The sequence below is a fragment of the Rattus rattus genome, chromosome 14 (assembly GCF_011064425.1).
Source record: "Rattus rattus isolate New Zealand chromosome 14, Rrattus_CSIRO_v1, whole genome shotgun sequence".
NCBI lineage: Eukaryota > Metazoa > Chordata > Mammalia > Rodentia > Muridae > Rattus > Rattus rattus.
The window spans coordinates 16,239,129-16,254,128 of record NC_046167.1 but is presented as its reverse complement, the minus strand read 5'-3'; the positions used below and the strand labels follow the sequence as shown (position 1 = coordinate 16,254,128).

Genomic DNA, 15,000 nt, shown 5'->3' with positions numbered 1-15,000 from the left:
GGGGGATTATGGACCCAGAAAGTAAGAGGCTTCAGATCTAAGGCAAGGAAGGACCACAAATAGCTTAGGAGTCTCCATGGATTTCTTTGTAACTCCAAACCATAGGCCCAAGAGATGGCTCAAGTGGGCTTTGCCTAGCAAGCAGAGCGTTTACGCCTCAACATCAGATGCAAGACGCCCGGACTGCAGCACTTACTACTGACGTGTGATGTGTTAGGCGTGTGATGTGTTAGGCGTGTGATGTGTTAGATGTGTAGGCCAGTGAGTTGGCTCATGGAGTGAGGTTACCTGACGCTAAACATGCAGATCTGAGTTCCATCCCTGGTACTGGCGCAGAGGAAACAGAGAGCGGAGACTCTCCCTCAAGCTGACCTCTGACCTCCACACACAGGCATAACCACAAACATACACAAATAGATAAACAAGTTTTTAAACTTGCTCTGCTATCAAAAGCCACATTATACAATGAGCAAGTTAAATGGGAGGGGGAGAACGAGGAAGGAAGGAAGGAAGGAAGGAAGGAAGGAGGGAAAAAGGAGGGAAGAAGGAAGGAAAGAAGGAGGAAAAAAATAATTAAATACAATAACAGACCCAGTACAGGTACATGTATAAGTTGTGGGGAAAAAAAAAAAAAAAAAAAAAAAAAAAAATAACAGACCCAGTACAAGCCAAAAAAAAAACACAAAAACAAGCAACATCAAGTTCACAACATCCTTGAGTGGCGAGAGGCTTTGAGGAAATCACAGGATGGCTAGAACTAGCTGTGTAGGGTTGGATGGAAAGGAAGAATTTTTAAAAGAACTAAGTTCTCTAAAGAAGCATGCTCAGAAACCATCAGCTGCATGGTGCCCCTGCCCCTTGGACTCCTGTGAACCTGGCAGTAAGTCACCACTGGGAGCTAGCTACCCCTCAGATGTGCTCACCACCCAGAGCTAGCTCCCCTCAGATATGCTCACCACCCAGAGCTAGCTCCCCTTCAGATATGCTCACCACCCAGAGCTAGCTCCCCTCAGATATGCTCACCACCCAGAGCTAGCTCCCCTCAGATATGCTCACCACCCAGAGCTAGCTCCCCTTCAGATATGCTCACCACCCAGAGCTAGCTCCCTTCAGATATGCTCACCACCCAGAGCTAGCTCCCCTCAGATATGCTCACCACTCAGAGCTAGCTCAGATATGCACCCAGAGCTAGCTCCCTCAGATATGCTCCCCCCAGAGCTAGCTCCTCAGATGTGCTCACCACCCAGAGCTAGCTCCCAGATATGCTCACTCAGATAGATATGCTCACCACCCAGAGCTAGCTCCCCTCAGATATGCTCACCACTCAGAGCTAGCTCCCCTCAGATATGCTCACCACCCAGAGCTAGCTCCCCTCAGATGTGCTCACCACCCAGAGCTAGCTCCCCTCAGGTATGCTCACCACCCGGAGCTAGCTCCCCTTTAGATATGCTCACCACCTAGAGCTAGCTCCCCTTCAGATGTGCTCATGGCAAAAATACAACAGAGCTTGAGTTTGGAATGACTGCCTCTTCTTCATCGTCTATTAGTAGAAGTATATGTTTGAAACAGAATCTTCTAAAATCACAGGTGCTGCTCTCTGTCTCTCCCAGGGTCTATCTCAGCGTTTAATCGTGCTTCAGCCAGCAATAGAGAAAGGAGGTTGAGATACTCTTCCATGAGTCTCAGCTCTAATGTGGATTCCGGGTGTCTGTCAAAGACCTACATGTTGGAGGCCTGGTCTCCAGCTTTTTGCTGTTGGAATGCGGTGGGACTTTAGCAGTGGGAAGCCTTTGCGACATGAGGGTGGGATGCTGGGAAGAGGGTATGGAAAGCGAGCTTCTATTGTTTGTTTGTTATAATTCCCAGCCAAGACATAAATGTATTTGCTCTACCACGTGTCTCTGAATTGTCTCACACAGGTTTCAAGCAATAGGACCAGCTTATCAATGGATCAGAGACCCTGAAACTGTGAACCAAAGTACATCCCTGTCTTCACAGATTGATTATCTGGTACCTGTTAAAGCATCACAGACCTGAGTAGTGTAGTTCATCAGTAGGAAAGTATGAGGGACTCAGGAGGAGAAGAGGGGGGAAGGGGAGGGAGGGAAGGGGAACAGGAGAGGGGAGAGGAGGGGGGAGGGAGGGGGGGGGGGAGGGAGAGGAGGGGTGGGGAACAAGGGAGGGGAGAGGAGGGGGAGGGGAGGGAAAGAGAGGGGAGGGGAAAGGAGAGGGAGGAGAGGTGAAAAGAGGGGAGGGGAAAGGAATAACAGGGGAGGGGAGAGGAGGAGAACAGGGGGTGGGAGGGGAACAGGGGAGGAGAACAGGGAAGGGGAGGGTAGAGGAGAGGCCTAGAATGTCTTTACTGTTTCTTGCTCTGGATGCTTGAGAATGATTGGCTGGTACAGAATGGAAAGGTGGGTCCATTCTGTTTTGAGCTCTATCCAGGGGTCCCTGAATCTAGGTCCCACAACACATGTGAGGGATGTTTTATTAATGCCAACCTCAGCAGGCCTCTTGAGCATACCAAAGTCACCCTTCCTAGCGGGGTAAGGATGAGAAAGTGAACCACCAGCCAACACCGTTCCTCTGAGGGCCTTCAGAACGCTGACGGCAAGACCCAGCCACAGAGCAACCACTGCCTTAGAGAGCTGCTATAGACCCTCAAACAAAATTGAGGCTGGAAAATTGAAAAGTCACTTGAGGTTGCAATTATCCCAGGTTGAGTGTTGTGAGTCTGAGTCTGGAAGGGTTGGGAGGGACAACGTGAAAAAGTTAAGGACAGACAGACAGACTGACTGGCTGACTGACTCGTGAATCCAGTTTCTAGTTCTAGGAGCTCAGATGTACTCTTCTGGTTTCCAAGAGTACCTGGTACACATATATACACTCAAGCACACACACGCACACAGAGAGAGAGAGAGAGAGAGAGAGAGACAGAGAGAGAGAGAGACAGAGACAGAGACAGAGACAGAGACACAGAGAGTAAAACTAAAAGTAGACACAGCAAGCCCCTGAGGAACGATATCCAAGGCTGCTCTTAGGCCGCCGTCCACGTGAACACACAGCTGCGTGTGCAACTCCATACACTTGCACACACATATGCATACACAGAAGAGAAGACAAAAAAAGGAGGGGGAGGAAAAAGAAAAAAAAACAATGAGTGGCTTAGGACACGCCCGTCTTTGCTTCTCCACTCCCTAAGACTCTCAGAGGATCCGGTGCCTCTCTTCTAAGCCAGCCTCGGATGCAGACGTGTGGCTGGCATTACCGACTGACTTCAGACTGCACATTAAACAAGAGCTTTTTTATGGATGAGCACCCAGAATTTTGAGAAATATGAGACTTGGGAGCACAAAGTCACATACAGTCCATTGCCCAGCCTCAGGCCGACCCCGCCCTTCCTCTACACCCTCAGGACATGAGATATGGCTGGTTGGGGAGTGAGCGCACTGCTGGAATGTCTCCCACATCTCTTCCCCCACCTCGGCCCCACCTCAGCAACCCCATCCTGTACACGGAGAGAGGGTAATGGAGAGGCCGGTTGCCTGCAGAGCTTTTCCTGGCTTTACTTACTAGAGAGCTGAAGCAAAAGTTGTCTCGATTCCAATGAGAAGGCAAGCCAGCCAGTGCAACTGTGTGAGGAGATGAACATTTGGGAGGTTTGAAAATGGGACACCCGGGTGGACACTTAGGACCAGCGTGTGCTGAGCAGACGTTGTGTCATGAGCATTATACTGACATATCAGCCTGGAAGTGGCCTGCTATAAGGAAGGCTCCCTGGGAGCCTTAGCTTCAGGGCTCAACAATCCTGAGTTTTGAGGTCTGTATGTATAAGCTTACGGACAAAGCTCCCTGTGGACGGCAACTGTGGGTGTAACTAAAAGAAACAAACACACACAGAGAGAGACACACAGAGACACACAGAGATACACACACACATAGACACAGACACACACAGACACACACAGACACACAAACACACATACAGACACACACACAGATACACACAGACACACACAGACACATACACACACACAGACACACACAGACACAGACACATGCACACATAGACACACACATAGACATGCACAGACACACAAAGACATACACATAGACACACACACACACACAACACACGTATATGTCATTTGTAGTCATAGCTTCAAATTCTTTCTCTCAAAGGAGTCCTTTAGAATTAAGTTCTTTCCCCAAATGTAGATCCATCCCTCTGTGAGCGAGGATCTATTCACAACCCTATGCTGACACAATGAAAGTGAAAACCAGAGAGGTTAAGTTGCTTGCCCAAGAACACACAGCCAGGAGGTAGCAGGATCCAGATTTGAACCCCACTTAACCTGGTTCTACTTGGAATATTTTTAACCAGAATACTTCATTGCCTCTTTTTTGCTGTAAATAAAGCATTTGGATACCTTTTGTATACTCAGTAACTGATATTATTTCATTTTTTTATTTAAAACTGAGTAAAAACTTTATCCTTACTTTTAAAAACCATATAAATTTAAGACATAATGTGGATACATCAGGAGATATATGGTTGATTTCATGTAACTTCCTTTCTAATATTAATTCCCTGGCATATTGCTCTTTTGCGCTTTCTATTACATTTATTTATTTCCTCTGTAGGGGAGGGAGGCCACAACACATTTGTAGAGGTCAGAGGACAAATTGTGAGAATCAGTCCTCTATTTCTACCATGTGGGTCCTGGGAATTGAACTCAGGTCATTGGGCTTAGCAGCAAGTACTTGTACCCACGAAGCCATTCCCTGGCCCCTGGCGGCTCCTTTTGAGGTAACATTATTTAACCTATGATCCTCCTATCACCGGCCCCATCCCTTCCCATTCATCAACATGGATGGAAAGGAAGCCATGTTTCTGATATTCAATTAACCTCCCAAGTACACAGAGACAGTTGGAAACCATGGATTTTAGCAGTTCCTCTACTAAGGGTCATCTACTTTATAGATGTAGTAGAGGAGGGTGGAAGAAGGAAACTGAATCTAATATGCAAGTAGTGTTTTCCCCAGTTACAGGTAAGTGATCAGAACGGTCACAAAAGTCGATAAGTGCGCTCAGTTACATTACAGTTTACATCAAATTTGCATACTAATGTGCATGTGAGCATGTGCTCGAGCTCCTGTGTCTGTGTGTGTGTGTGTGTGTGTGTTTAATTCATGGCACGTGTGCGAAAGAGTGTCATTCCTCAGGCTTTGACCAGCAGTTTTTGAGATAGGATCACCGGCCTGGAACTTGTCAAACAAGTCAGACTGGTTACCAGTCCCAGGATCCACCTGTGTCCACCTCCCTGACTCTAGGATGAGTAGTTGTCCACCAGGCCCCGCCTCGGTTTTCTTTGTTTGTTTCTTTCTTTGTTAATGTGGGGTCTGGGGATTGAACTCAGGTCTTCGTGCTTATAAATAAGCTTTGTCCCAGCCCAATTGTCGCCCCAGACCCCTTATCACATTTTAGACGTTTACTAAGTTTGCACACAGCTTCAGAGGTTATCCTTTTTGAGACTAGAACAGTGACTGCGTTCTCACACTCTATGCTAAGAATGTCAGCTCTTCAATCTCTTTCTTATCAGCTCTGGGGATCGAACCCAGAGACATCATTCATCCCAGACAAGCAATATTCCACGCATCCTCAGCGAGTACCTGTCTCTTACACCCAGAGCTCTGCCTTCCCCCCTCCTCCCCGCCTCTTTCACACACACACACACACACACACACACACACACACACACACACACTAAATTTAAAATAAAAAAAAGAAAAAGAAAAGAAAGTAAAAGTACAAATTATTTCCATAGCAGTTTATACCCTAAGGTTTATGTGTGTGTGTGTGTGTGTGTGTGTGTGTGTGTGTGTTGTCTGATTTAGTCATTTTCAAGATAAATGTTGCCATGAGTTGAAGACAACAGGAAATCACCAAAATGAGCCAAATCGCATGTTTTGTTTTTTAAAAAAAAGGAAACTTTGGAACGTGCTAAGCTCACTTGTAGTTGTGGAGACAACATGGCTTGAATCCATCTCTAGTCTCCAGAAAGATTCTTTGTCTCGGTTCTTCCCACATTCCCTTCCCCTTACACCCTCGAAAAGCTTCAAGAACTTTACCCTGAATTCCTTCCCTCAGCAATTCAGCTGTACAAGCCTACCAGCAGAAGCTGTGTCAAGTGCCAACCCTGCTGGCAGTTTAGAATTCAGATCTGGGTATCCAAGTCTTAACCACTAAAATATCTCTCATTTATTGAGTGCCTACTGGATACCAGCTCCTTACACAAGCTAGCTAAATCCTTACTAATTGCTCAAAAGGAATTGTAAGACAGATATGATGCACACCTGGGATCCCAGCATTTGGAAGATTCAGGCTGGAAGTCTGAGGGTTCAAAGCCAGCCTGGGTTAATAGCAAGCTCTAGGTCAGTCCTAGCTCCATAGAACAGCATGCCTTGCAGAGAAAACGCATTGCATTCAAATATGGAGTGTGCCCAGGACACAGCTGTAAGTGGCAGAGTGGGGACAAGCCTTTGTCTGGACCTAAAACCTACCTTTCTCCTACACCACCACAAAAGTTCGCTTCTCTCCTACAGGATCCTCACAAGGAGTTAAGGCAAGTCTGTTTGACAGTTTTCGCGGGACTTTTCCAGTGGTCAGACACTTGACTGAACCTTTTCATTTGCAGAGTTGTGGTCATCTGGGCGGTTATGCCGGTTAAAACACAAACGCTGACCTGTGCACCAAGTTACCTGAGCTGTTTTAGTTCTTGACACTGTCTTAATCATGGGACCTCCAGTAAACTACTCAAGATTGATAAGAACCGGAGGGGAAATTGAGTTTTCCCCGTGTTTGGGTGGAGAATATTAAGGTTTCCAGGAGTTGAGGACTTTTAATCAGCTCCTTTCTCCCTAGGTGAGAGCTATAACAGTTTAACCATATCACACTTCCAAGATGGGAACTTGCAAAGAACTGCTGGGCAGGCGCCTGTCTCAGAAACTTGTAAGGACGGGTAGGAATCTGGTAGACAGCGAGAGCCAACGAGAACATTTGATTCTGCAGAACTTTGAAGTTCCCTGCACAGCTCTGCGGGAATCTAGCACAGGGGAGGCGCTGAGAGCCACTCAGAAATGGCACAAGTGACCAACAGATGGGAAAGCCCCATGCTGAAGACTGGGAAAGGGATGATGCAGATGCGGAGGACGGTGATCCCACCTCCCCCTTCCTTGCATCCCACGGATCAATTCCAGCCTGCCCAGAAGCTATACGGCCAAGGGAATTGGAGGGAAGGGACAGAGTCGCGGGATCCCACAGCTCTTTCTCCTACTTACTTGCTCCGAGGTGTCATCCCAGATCTGTGCCTCTTCCTGGGACTCTGAGAAGAGGGGCAACCCCAGGCACAGCCCTAGCAGCAGGAGCATGGCGAAGCCGGAGCGCGCGACCTCTCTGGGACCCAGAAGGATTTTCAGAGAGTTGGAATAGCTGCGACTGCAAAGAGAAGCGCTCCATTCAGCCCCGCCTCCACCAAAGCCACGCCCATCAAGATCCCCGCCCTCTTTATGCCCTCCAGGCCAGCCGGAGTCCGGTCTCTGCACCACCAGGACCCCCGGCCACGCCTCCCTGTCCCTTGCTAGGTTTAGGAGGCATCCTTGGTTCCGCCCACAACGCGCCCTGTGATCTTTGGCCTCTGAGTTTTGCCTCCCCTGGGCTCTAAAATTGACTGCAGGCCAGCTTCCTGCACGCCACCACCTCCAGGTTCCGCCTCCAGCTTGAGTTGCTACTGGGTCCCCACGGTCCCAGGAGGAAAAAACTCCAGACCTGAGCCAGTTGTGTGCACAGCGAGGCAAACTTTGCCCTGCTCGAACCCAGTCTTGTCCTCCCGTCCTGCAGGCAGTGAACAAACTTCGGTGGAATTTTTCCCTCCTCCTGTAGCTGGCCAACCCTTCCTTCCCGCTTTCCTTCGCTTTATAGACTTATGTAATTCCCTTTGCCAAGGGAGATCAGTACACCGGGCTCACCTGAAGTCTAAAGTTGACAGGGTATCTGCCACCAATGCTAGAGTCCTAGTAAGAGATGATGACTGATGGTCTAAGGCACACAAGCTCGTTGTCCCAGTTTAATGGCATTCTGGTATTGGGGGTCAGAAGAGAGAGGCAAAATTGAACCTGTGTGGATGTTGCCTGGGAAATGAATGGCATGATGTCTTGATTATAAAATGTTGATTCTATTTCTGACTTGACACAGGAAAATCATTTCCTATGAAGCTGCCACGCCTGATCTTTTGCAACCCTAGGGCAGTCTTATTGCCCTGTACATATACAATAAAGAGCTAGGCTGTGTGTTTAGTCCATCTTGCAAGAGGCAATTGTCTCAAAGACATATTCTGTGTCACTGGCAATTCGGCCTATATAGATAAAATAAGGTGAGAAATGGGTTTCTGTGACCAAAAATGGGGAAGTGGCTGCCCCCACCCCAGATATCATATGTCCTGTGGACCCCTAGACCGCCAATAATAATCACGAGGTCTATAGAAACACAAGGTGTGGGCAGTGTAATGGTGGGGAAAGGGATTTCAGATCACAGAACTTCATCAACCGACACATTGTAGCTAGGTAAAAACACACAGGAATACACTGTACCAAAAAAAATGGCACCAGTGAGCATTCTGGTATGAGCCCCTACCTCTTTTTTTTTTTTTCTTTTTTTCCTGGTTCTTTTTTTCGGAGCTGGGGACCGAACCCAGGGCCTTGCGCTTCCTAGGTAAGCGCTCTACCACTGAGCTAAATCCCCAGCCCAGAGCCCCTACCTCTTAAAACATCACACTTACTTACTCTTAGAGCAATGGTGTTTTTTCCGCAGAGAAATCGGGAGAAGTTTGAACAAGCAAACTTGGTGCTACTGTGAAATGCATAGAAGGAAGGTCCTTGTCGTCAATGTTAATCACTTAATTAGCCTAATCACCCAGTAATTTAAAAAGCACACAGCCAGCAGGAAGAAAGAGGCTACAAGGTTTCCACACAGAAACCACATAGAAACCTGGCAGCAAACATGTTGTTTACAGACGCCATTCTCACTAAGGAAGAAAACCTCAGATCTGCAGTCAGCTCCACTGGTTCCCCCAGGGACCAACAACTACTTGGGAACTGAGAGTTCGCATTGCAATGGACAACATCAGGTTATTGGAAGGGGAACAGTAATGGCTACCGTGGTTTAGGGGCTTAAAGAGACTGGGGGTTCCATCTTCTTCCTCTCTTACATTCCTTTTATCCTGCAGTGTTAGACAGGACCATACACACCCTGCTTCACATTTTACCGATTATCAAATGCTTACTAGCTAAGAGTCATAGCAGCAACGTGAAGAAGTTCGTTTTGCTTTCTTTAGATTGAGGTTTCTCCCTCTTCCTGGAACCAAGGTACCGCCACACACCTGCTTTACTTTTTAGCCCATTTCTTGATATGATCAGAAGTTCTTTGCCAACCAGCCTGTTTCACAACTTCTAGCACGGCACGCTGCACAGTTAGCACGGGAATAATCTTTTGATTTGTGGAATGAGGCAAAAGACACATGGTGTTAATGCTAAGGAAGGAGAGGGCTGGTCCACGCTGGCCCCCAGCTACCTTGGTAGAGGTTCTGCAGTGTCTGGTAAAGGGCCTCAGCTTACCATGGCCCACTTACAACCCATTGACTTTATAATGGACCAGGGCGTTTAAGGGAGAGCGCGCTTTGAGTTTTGGGGTTTGTTCTATGTTTCCTCCAGACGTGCAATATTAGTTGCTATGCTTTCCCATGATACAGGACAACCACAGCCTATGAAGCTTTAGATCAACCATAAGCAGGAGCATATACAACCAGCGTCCATAGACCATATACACTCTAGCAGCTATGTCCAGCCCATGGCTAAGGGAGGCTATGAATACAGCCCAGTCAAAAAGTGTAAGCTTAGTTAAAACATTGTGGAATATCTTTGTGATTTTTTTAAAAATAAACTCAGTTGAGTAGTTTGTAAGCATGAATTTTGAAGACAACCATGTTACAATGTAAAAAGCTAGACATGCCCACCAGAGTATGATATATTACCAATATTCTGGGACATTGTATGTTTTCTTTCATACATCGTGAGGTCAACAAAATGTCTACATATATGTGTGTGGGAGACACTCAACACTTCATTATAAGATAGAAGCTGGGTTAGATGATTGTCATGCTACAGACTCAGAAATACTGGGAGCCTTTTGTGATACGGTTGGGTATAATGGTCAATATTAGGCGTATTGAGTGCACTTGCATACGAATGATGCTTTCAACTCATGATAGGTGTATCAGGAGGTAACCCACTTAAAAAGAAATAACCACATTTGTAATTTGTAGTCTTCTATTGTCCTGTGTCACACCGGGACCTCTGTGGGATATTTGTTGGCACAATAAAAATAAGATCTGGCAAAATTTTCCAATACTGTTGACAGATATTGGCTTCATGCATAAGAATAGGGAGATTTTCACTTCTCCATTTTTGTCCCTGAAGTTCTTTTAGACAGGAACGTTCTGGGTCAGAAATTTTGACTGTGGGTTAGTAACTCTGTCCCTCCTCTTGAGGTCCTGTCTATCTACCGGAAGTAGGATCTTTGAGTTCCCTCCTTCCAATTTTGGGCATTTTGGGTAAGGTCACCCCCACTGAATCCTTAGAGTCTCTCACCTCCCGGGTCTCTGATACGTTCTAAAGCATTCTCCCACCTCCTACCCCCAACTCCCAAGAGACTGAATGAAAGATGGTCCAATGACTGACCCACCTTGGGAGTCATCTCATGGGAGGACACTAGGGCCTGACACTATTACTGATGCTATGGTGTGTTTACAGACAGGAGCCTGGCATGGCTGTCCTCTGAGAGGCCCTACCAGCAGCTGATTGAGACAGAAGCAGATGTTATATCCAACCATTGAACTGAAGTCAGGGAGCCCTGTGGTTGAATTAGGAGAAGGATTAAAGAAGCTGAAGAGGAGAGCGACCCCATAGGAAGACCAGCAGCCTCAACTTACCCGGACCCCAGACCCCAGGGAGCTCCCAGAGACTGAGTCAGCATACATGGGCCAGTCAGAGGCCTCTGGCACAAATAGAGCAGAAGTCTGCCTGGTCAGACCTTAGTGAGAGATTGCTTAATCCTCAAGAGACTTGAGGCCCTAGGGAAAGAGGAGGTCTGGTGGGGGGGGGGAAGCACCTTGAAGCAAGGGGGAAGAACCGGATGAGGATCTGTGGGAGGGGCACTGAGGAGGGGGGTAATGACAGGAATGTAAACAAATAAAATAATAAAAATTAGGGGAAAAAGAATAGGGCACTGTACTGCTCCTCAAAAGAGACATTATTTGAATAGGGGCTAAGGTATCCCCATACTACTATGTCCGTCCTCTAATACTCTGAGAGAAAAATGGAGACAAAGGGAAAGAAAGAAACCAACAGAAGGAGAAAGGGGACAAGAGGATGGAGAAGAAAGTATGAGAGAGTAAATGGTCAAACTATATATTTGAAATGAACTGTCTTTTTTTAAAAACCTATCCACCACGCACAGTAAATATAAACCAACAAAATAAATAAATAAAATCTACAGTAGGAACTATAGAGAGGGCACAGAGGGGTAAGAGCTCGCTCTGTGCAAGCTTGAGAAGCTAAGTTCAAGTAAGTAGCACCCATGTGGAAATCCAGGCATGATCACCCGGTCACCTGTAGTCCTAGGGCTGATTGAGGCAAAGGCAGGAGGATCGTTGGGGTTGGTGACCTCCAGCAGAGCTCCGGGTGCAGAGAGCCCTGTTTCCACCCATGTCCCCGCCATGACACCTGCTCTCTTCACTCCTGACTCTTATTTCTTCAAGGACCCTCTACCCAAGTTCTGTTCAGACATAGCTTCAACCTTCTCCAGCAGCACACACGTAAAGGTTTCTCGTGAGAAAGTTTAAGGCTTCTGAAATGCAGGGCCAGGGCTGTGTTATAGGGATCGAATCAAGGTACCTGCACATGCGCTGTGCCGCTAAGTGAGCATCCCTAACCATTAGCTTTTTGAGACAGGTGACCTTAAACTCTTAATCTTTCTACGTTAACGTCCCCGATGCCAGATTTGCCGGAGAGTGCTGCCACACCTGGGTTATAGTATAAGTTTTAATAGATTCCCGAAGGCCCAATTAATGGTCGGTCTTGCCTTGTTTTCCAGGTGTCAACAACAACAACAACAACAATCCAAGTGAGTGTTTCGTGGTCTGGAATTAACTGGAAAGGGCCAGCTGCCGAGTCTGCCCAGCGTCTACATTCAGATGGAATCCCAAGCCAGGCTGATCTCTCTGCCGAAACCTTTGGCAGTCCAGCAACCATTTGTCTGTTGATCAGAACATCCGTTGATCAAAAATCTTGTAATCGAAAGCAGAGTTGTTTGACTTTGTTTTCTTTTGATGGCCATCTTTACGGTGTCTGGAATTACCAACAGGGCAAGCCTCGATGTCTCTGTAGGCTGATGTTTCCTGTACTGTGTTAGTTAGGATAGAAAGACTCATCCTAACTGTGAATGGCGCCATCCTATGGGCTGGCTGGGGTCCTGCGCTGAATCTCCATCTGTGTGTGTGTGCTTCCTGACTGTGGAGGCCATGTGGACTGTGTCCCTCCCCTTCCCCTCCGAGATGGACTATGTCCCTTGAGCCATAATAACCAGAATAAACTCTTCTGCCTTAAGTTACTTCTTTTCGGGTATTGATCACAACTGTGAGAAACCGTACAGACACCCGGAAAAAAGCTGGCCCTCCAATGCAAAGTCTTGGCTTTGGACTTGGGATTATCCCTTGGAATAGCACAGAGGACTTTTCAAACGCAGATGGAGTAAGAGACACATTCTTTCTCCTCGGCCTCCATGTACCTGATGCCTACCTGGTATTTTCTGTGAAGACAGAGAACACAGCAGCACCCCAAGGAGTGTTTTTAACCTGAAGGGCTGCCAGATGTGTCTGAGGCAGATGTTGGCAGGGAAGGCTTCTGGCTCCCACAGAGTGTGGGTTTTGTGGGTGGTGCTGAGAGATGTATCACACACGAGGTGAAACCCGGACTGGACTTGGCCGTGTTGTCGGGTTCTCTGGAAAGGCTGATGGGCAGGCTGCCTGGCTGGCAGAAAGAGAGCCTCTGTGGCATGCAATGTGGTGCATGACAGGTAGCAAACCCGTGGGTACAGACATGCCGAGCGGATAATGCCATCCTTTTTCCGCCCGAATCTCCAGGCTGTCTGGTGAGAACGGCTTTGACTCCTACCACTTTATAAAAATCTTCGTATACGTCTGTTCTGGTTTGTTTTAAAATTCTTTTTTCTGGTATTACAGTGGGTTACATAAGGCCATATCAGTGCAAATATATACCACACTTGAAGTACATTTCTCCCATAGCCACCCCACAATTTTCTATTTCACCCCTTCTAGGTCAGTCCCCTTTGTTCCTGTAGACAGTTTTACTCCCCTGCTACGTGCACATCCATGATTTTATCTGTTTGTACAAAATCTAAGATCCAGGGTCTGGAAAGATAGATGGCTCAGCAGTTAAGAGCACTTACTCTTTTTTTTTTTCAAAGATTTATTTATTTTGTTTATGAATACACTATAGTTGTTTTCAGACACACCAGAAGAGGGCATCAGATCCCATTACAGTTGGTTGTGAGCCACCATGTGGTTGCTGGGAATTGAACTCAGGACCTCTGGAAGAGCAGTCAGTGCTCTTAACCACTGAGCCATCTCTCCAGCCCCAAGAGCACTTACTCTTGCAGAAGACCTGGCTTTGGTTTCCAGCATTTGCATGAGTGACTCATGACCACCTGTAGCTTTAGTGCCAAGGAATCCAATGCCCCCTTCTGACTTCTATGAGGCTGTGGCACATATACAGCCTCTCGGCTACACACACATAAATTAAAATAGCATAAAAACATCTAAGATCCTCAAATGAGCGAAAATCTTGGTCATTCTGAGAATGACTTAATTTTCTTAATATGGTTATCATCTGTTTCTTGAAAAGGACATAAATTCATTTCTCCTTATGTCTGAGAACAATTCCACTAGGTATATGTTTTTCAGAGAAGCAAATCAATATTTTCTTCCTCAACTTAGAATTCTTAATCTTCTCACCTACTGTTTGGGTTGGTTCTAATTTCTAGAAGGTTCTCAGGAAATGGATCCTGGAGGGAAAAGAAAATTATCATTCTGGTGTGCCTCCTACTTTCCAGGGGCTCTGTGTGCTTGTTTGGGTAATAGTGTGTGCTTGTGTATATATGTATATGTGTGTGTATGTATGTGTGTGTATGTATGTATGTTATGTATGTATGTGCATGGATGCATGTATGTATATGTATGTATGCATGTGCATGTATGTTATGTATCTATGTTATGTATGTGCATGCATGTGCATGTATTATGTGCATGTGTGTATGCACATGTGCATGTATGTATGTATTCTTGGATGTTGTCATGGCTTGAATGAGAAATGTCCACTACGGGCTCAGATATTTGGATATTTTTCTCTGGTGATCTCATTGTTTATGGGGGCTTAGGGAGTGTGGCCTTGCTGGAGGAGCTATTCGCTGAGGGCAGGCTTTGAGATTTTATAGCTTCACCCCACTTTCAGTATGCTCTCTGCTTAATGCTGGTGGCCAAAGATGTGACTTTTCCACCTCTTGTCCCTGCCACTATTCCTGCTACTAGCTGCCATGCCTCCCTGCCATGATGGACTCCGTCCCATCTGGAATTCTGTCTTCCTTAAGTCGTCTTTCACCATGGTGCTTCAGCACAGCCACAGAAAAGTAGCTTCCACAGAGAGGTGTGTTGGTGTGTGTGTGTATGTGTGTGTGTGTGTGTGTTTGTGGCCACTTTCTGCATTTTCTCTACCATAAGATTTGCTTTTACTTTTAATGGCCTTGTCAGAAATAACAAGAGCTACGGACATAGCTGGGTAGCTAAGTGTTCGCCTAATATCATGGGGCCC

At 46.6% G+C, this 15,000-nt stretch overlaps 1 protein-coding gene across 1 annotated transcript in view; it reads right to left on the bottom strand.

The window, feature by feature from the left end:
- The window catches only part of Itih5 (inter-alpha-trypsin inhibitor heavy chain 5), a 98,520-nt gene extending 90,975 nt beyond the window's left edge, over nucleotides 1-7,545 (bottom strand). Inside the window, exon 1 of the mRNA XM_032884829.1 lies at nucleotides 7,342-7,545. Coding sequence (XP_032740720.1) covers nucleotides 7,342-7,431 — 90 coding nt within the window. The 5' untranslated portion in view covers nucleotides 7,432-7,545. The remainder of the gene's footprint in view (nucleotides 1-7,341) is intronic.
- Between the last annotated feature and the right edge of the window lie 7,455 nt (nucleotides 7,546-15,000).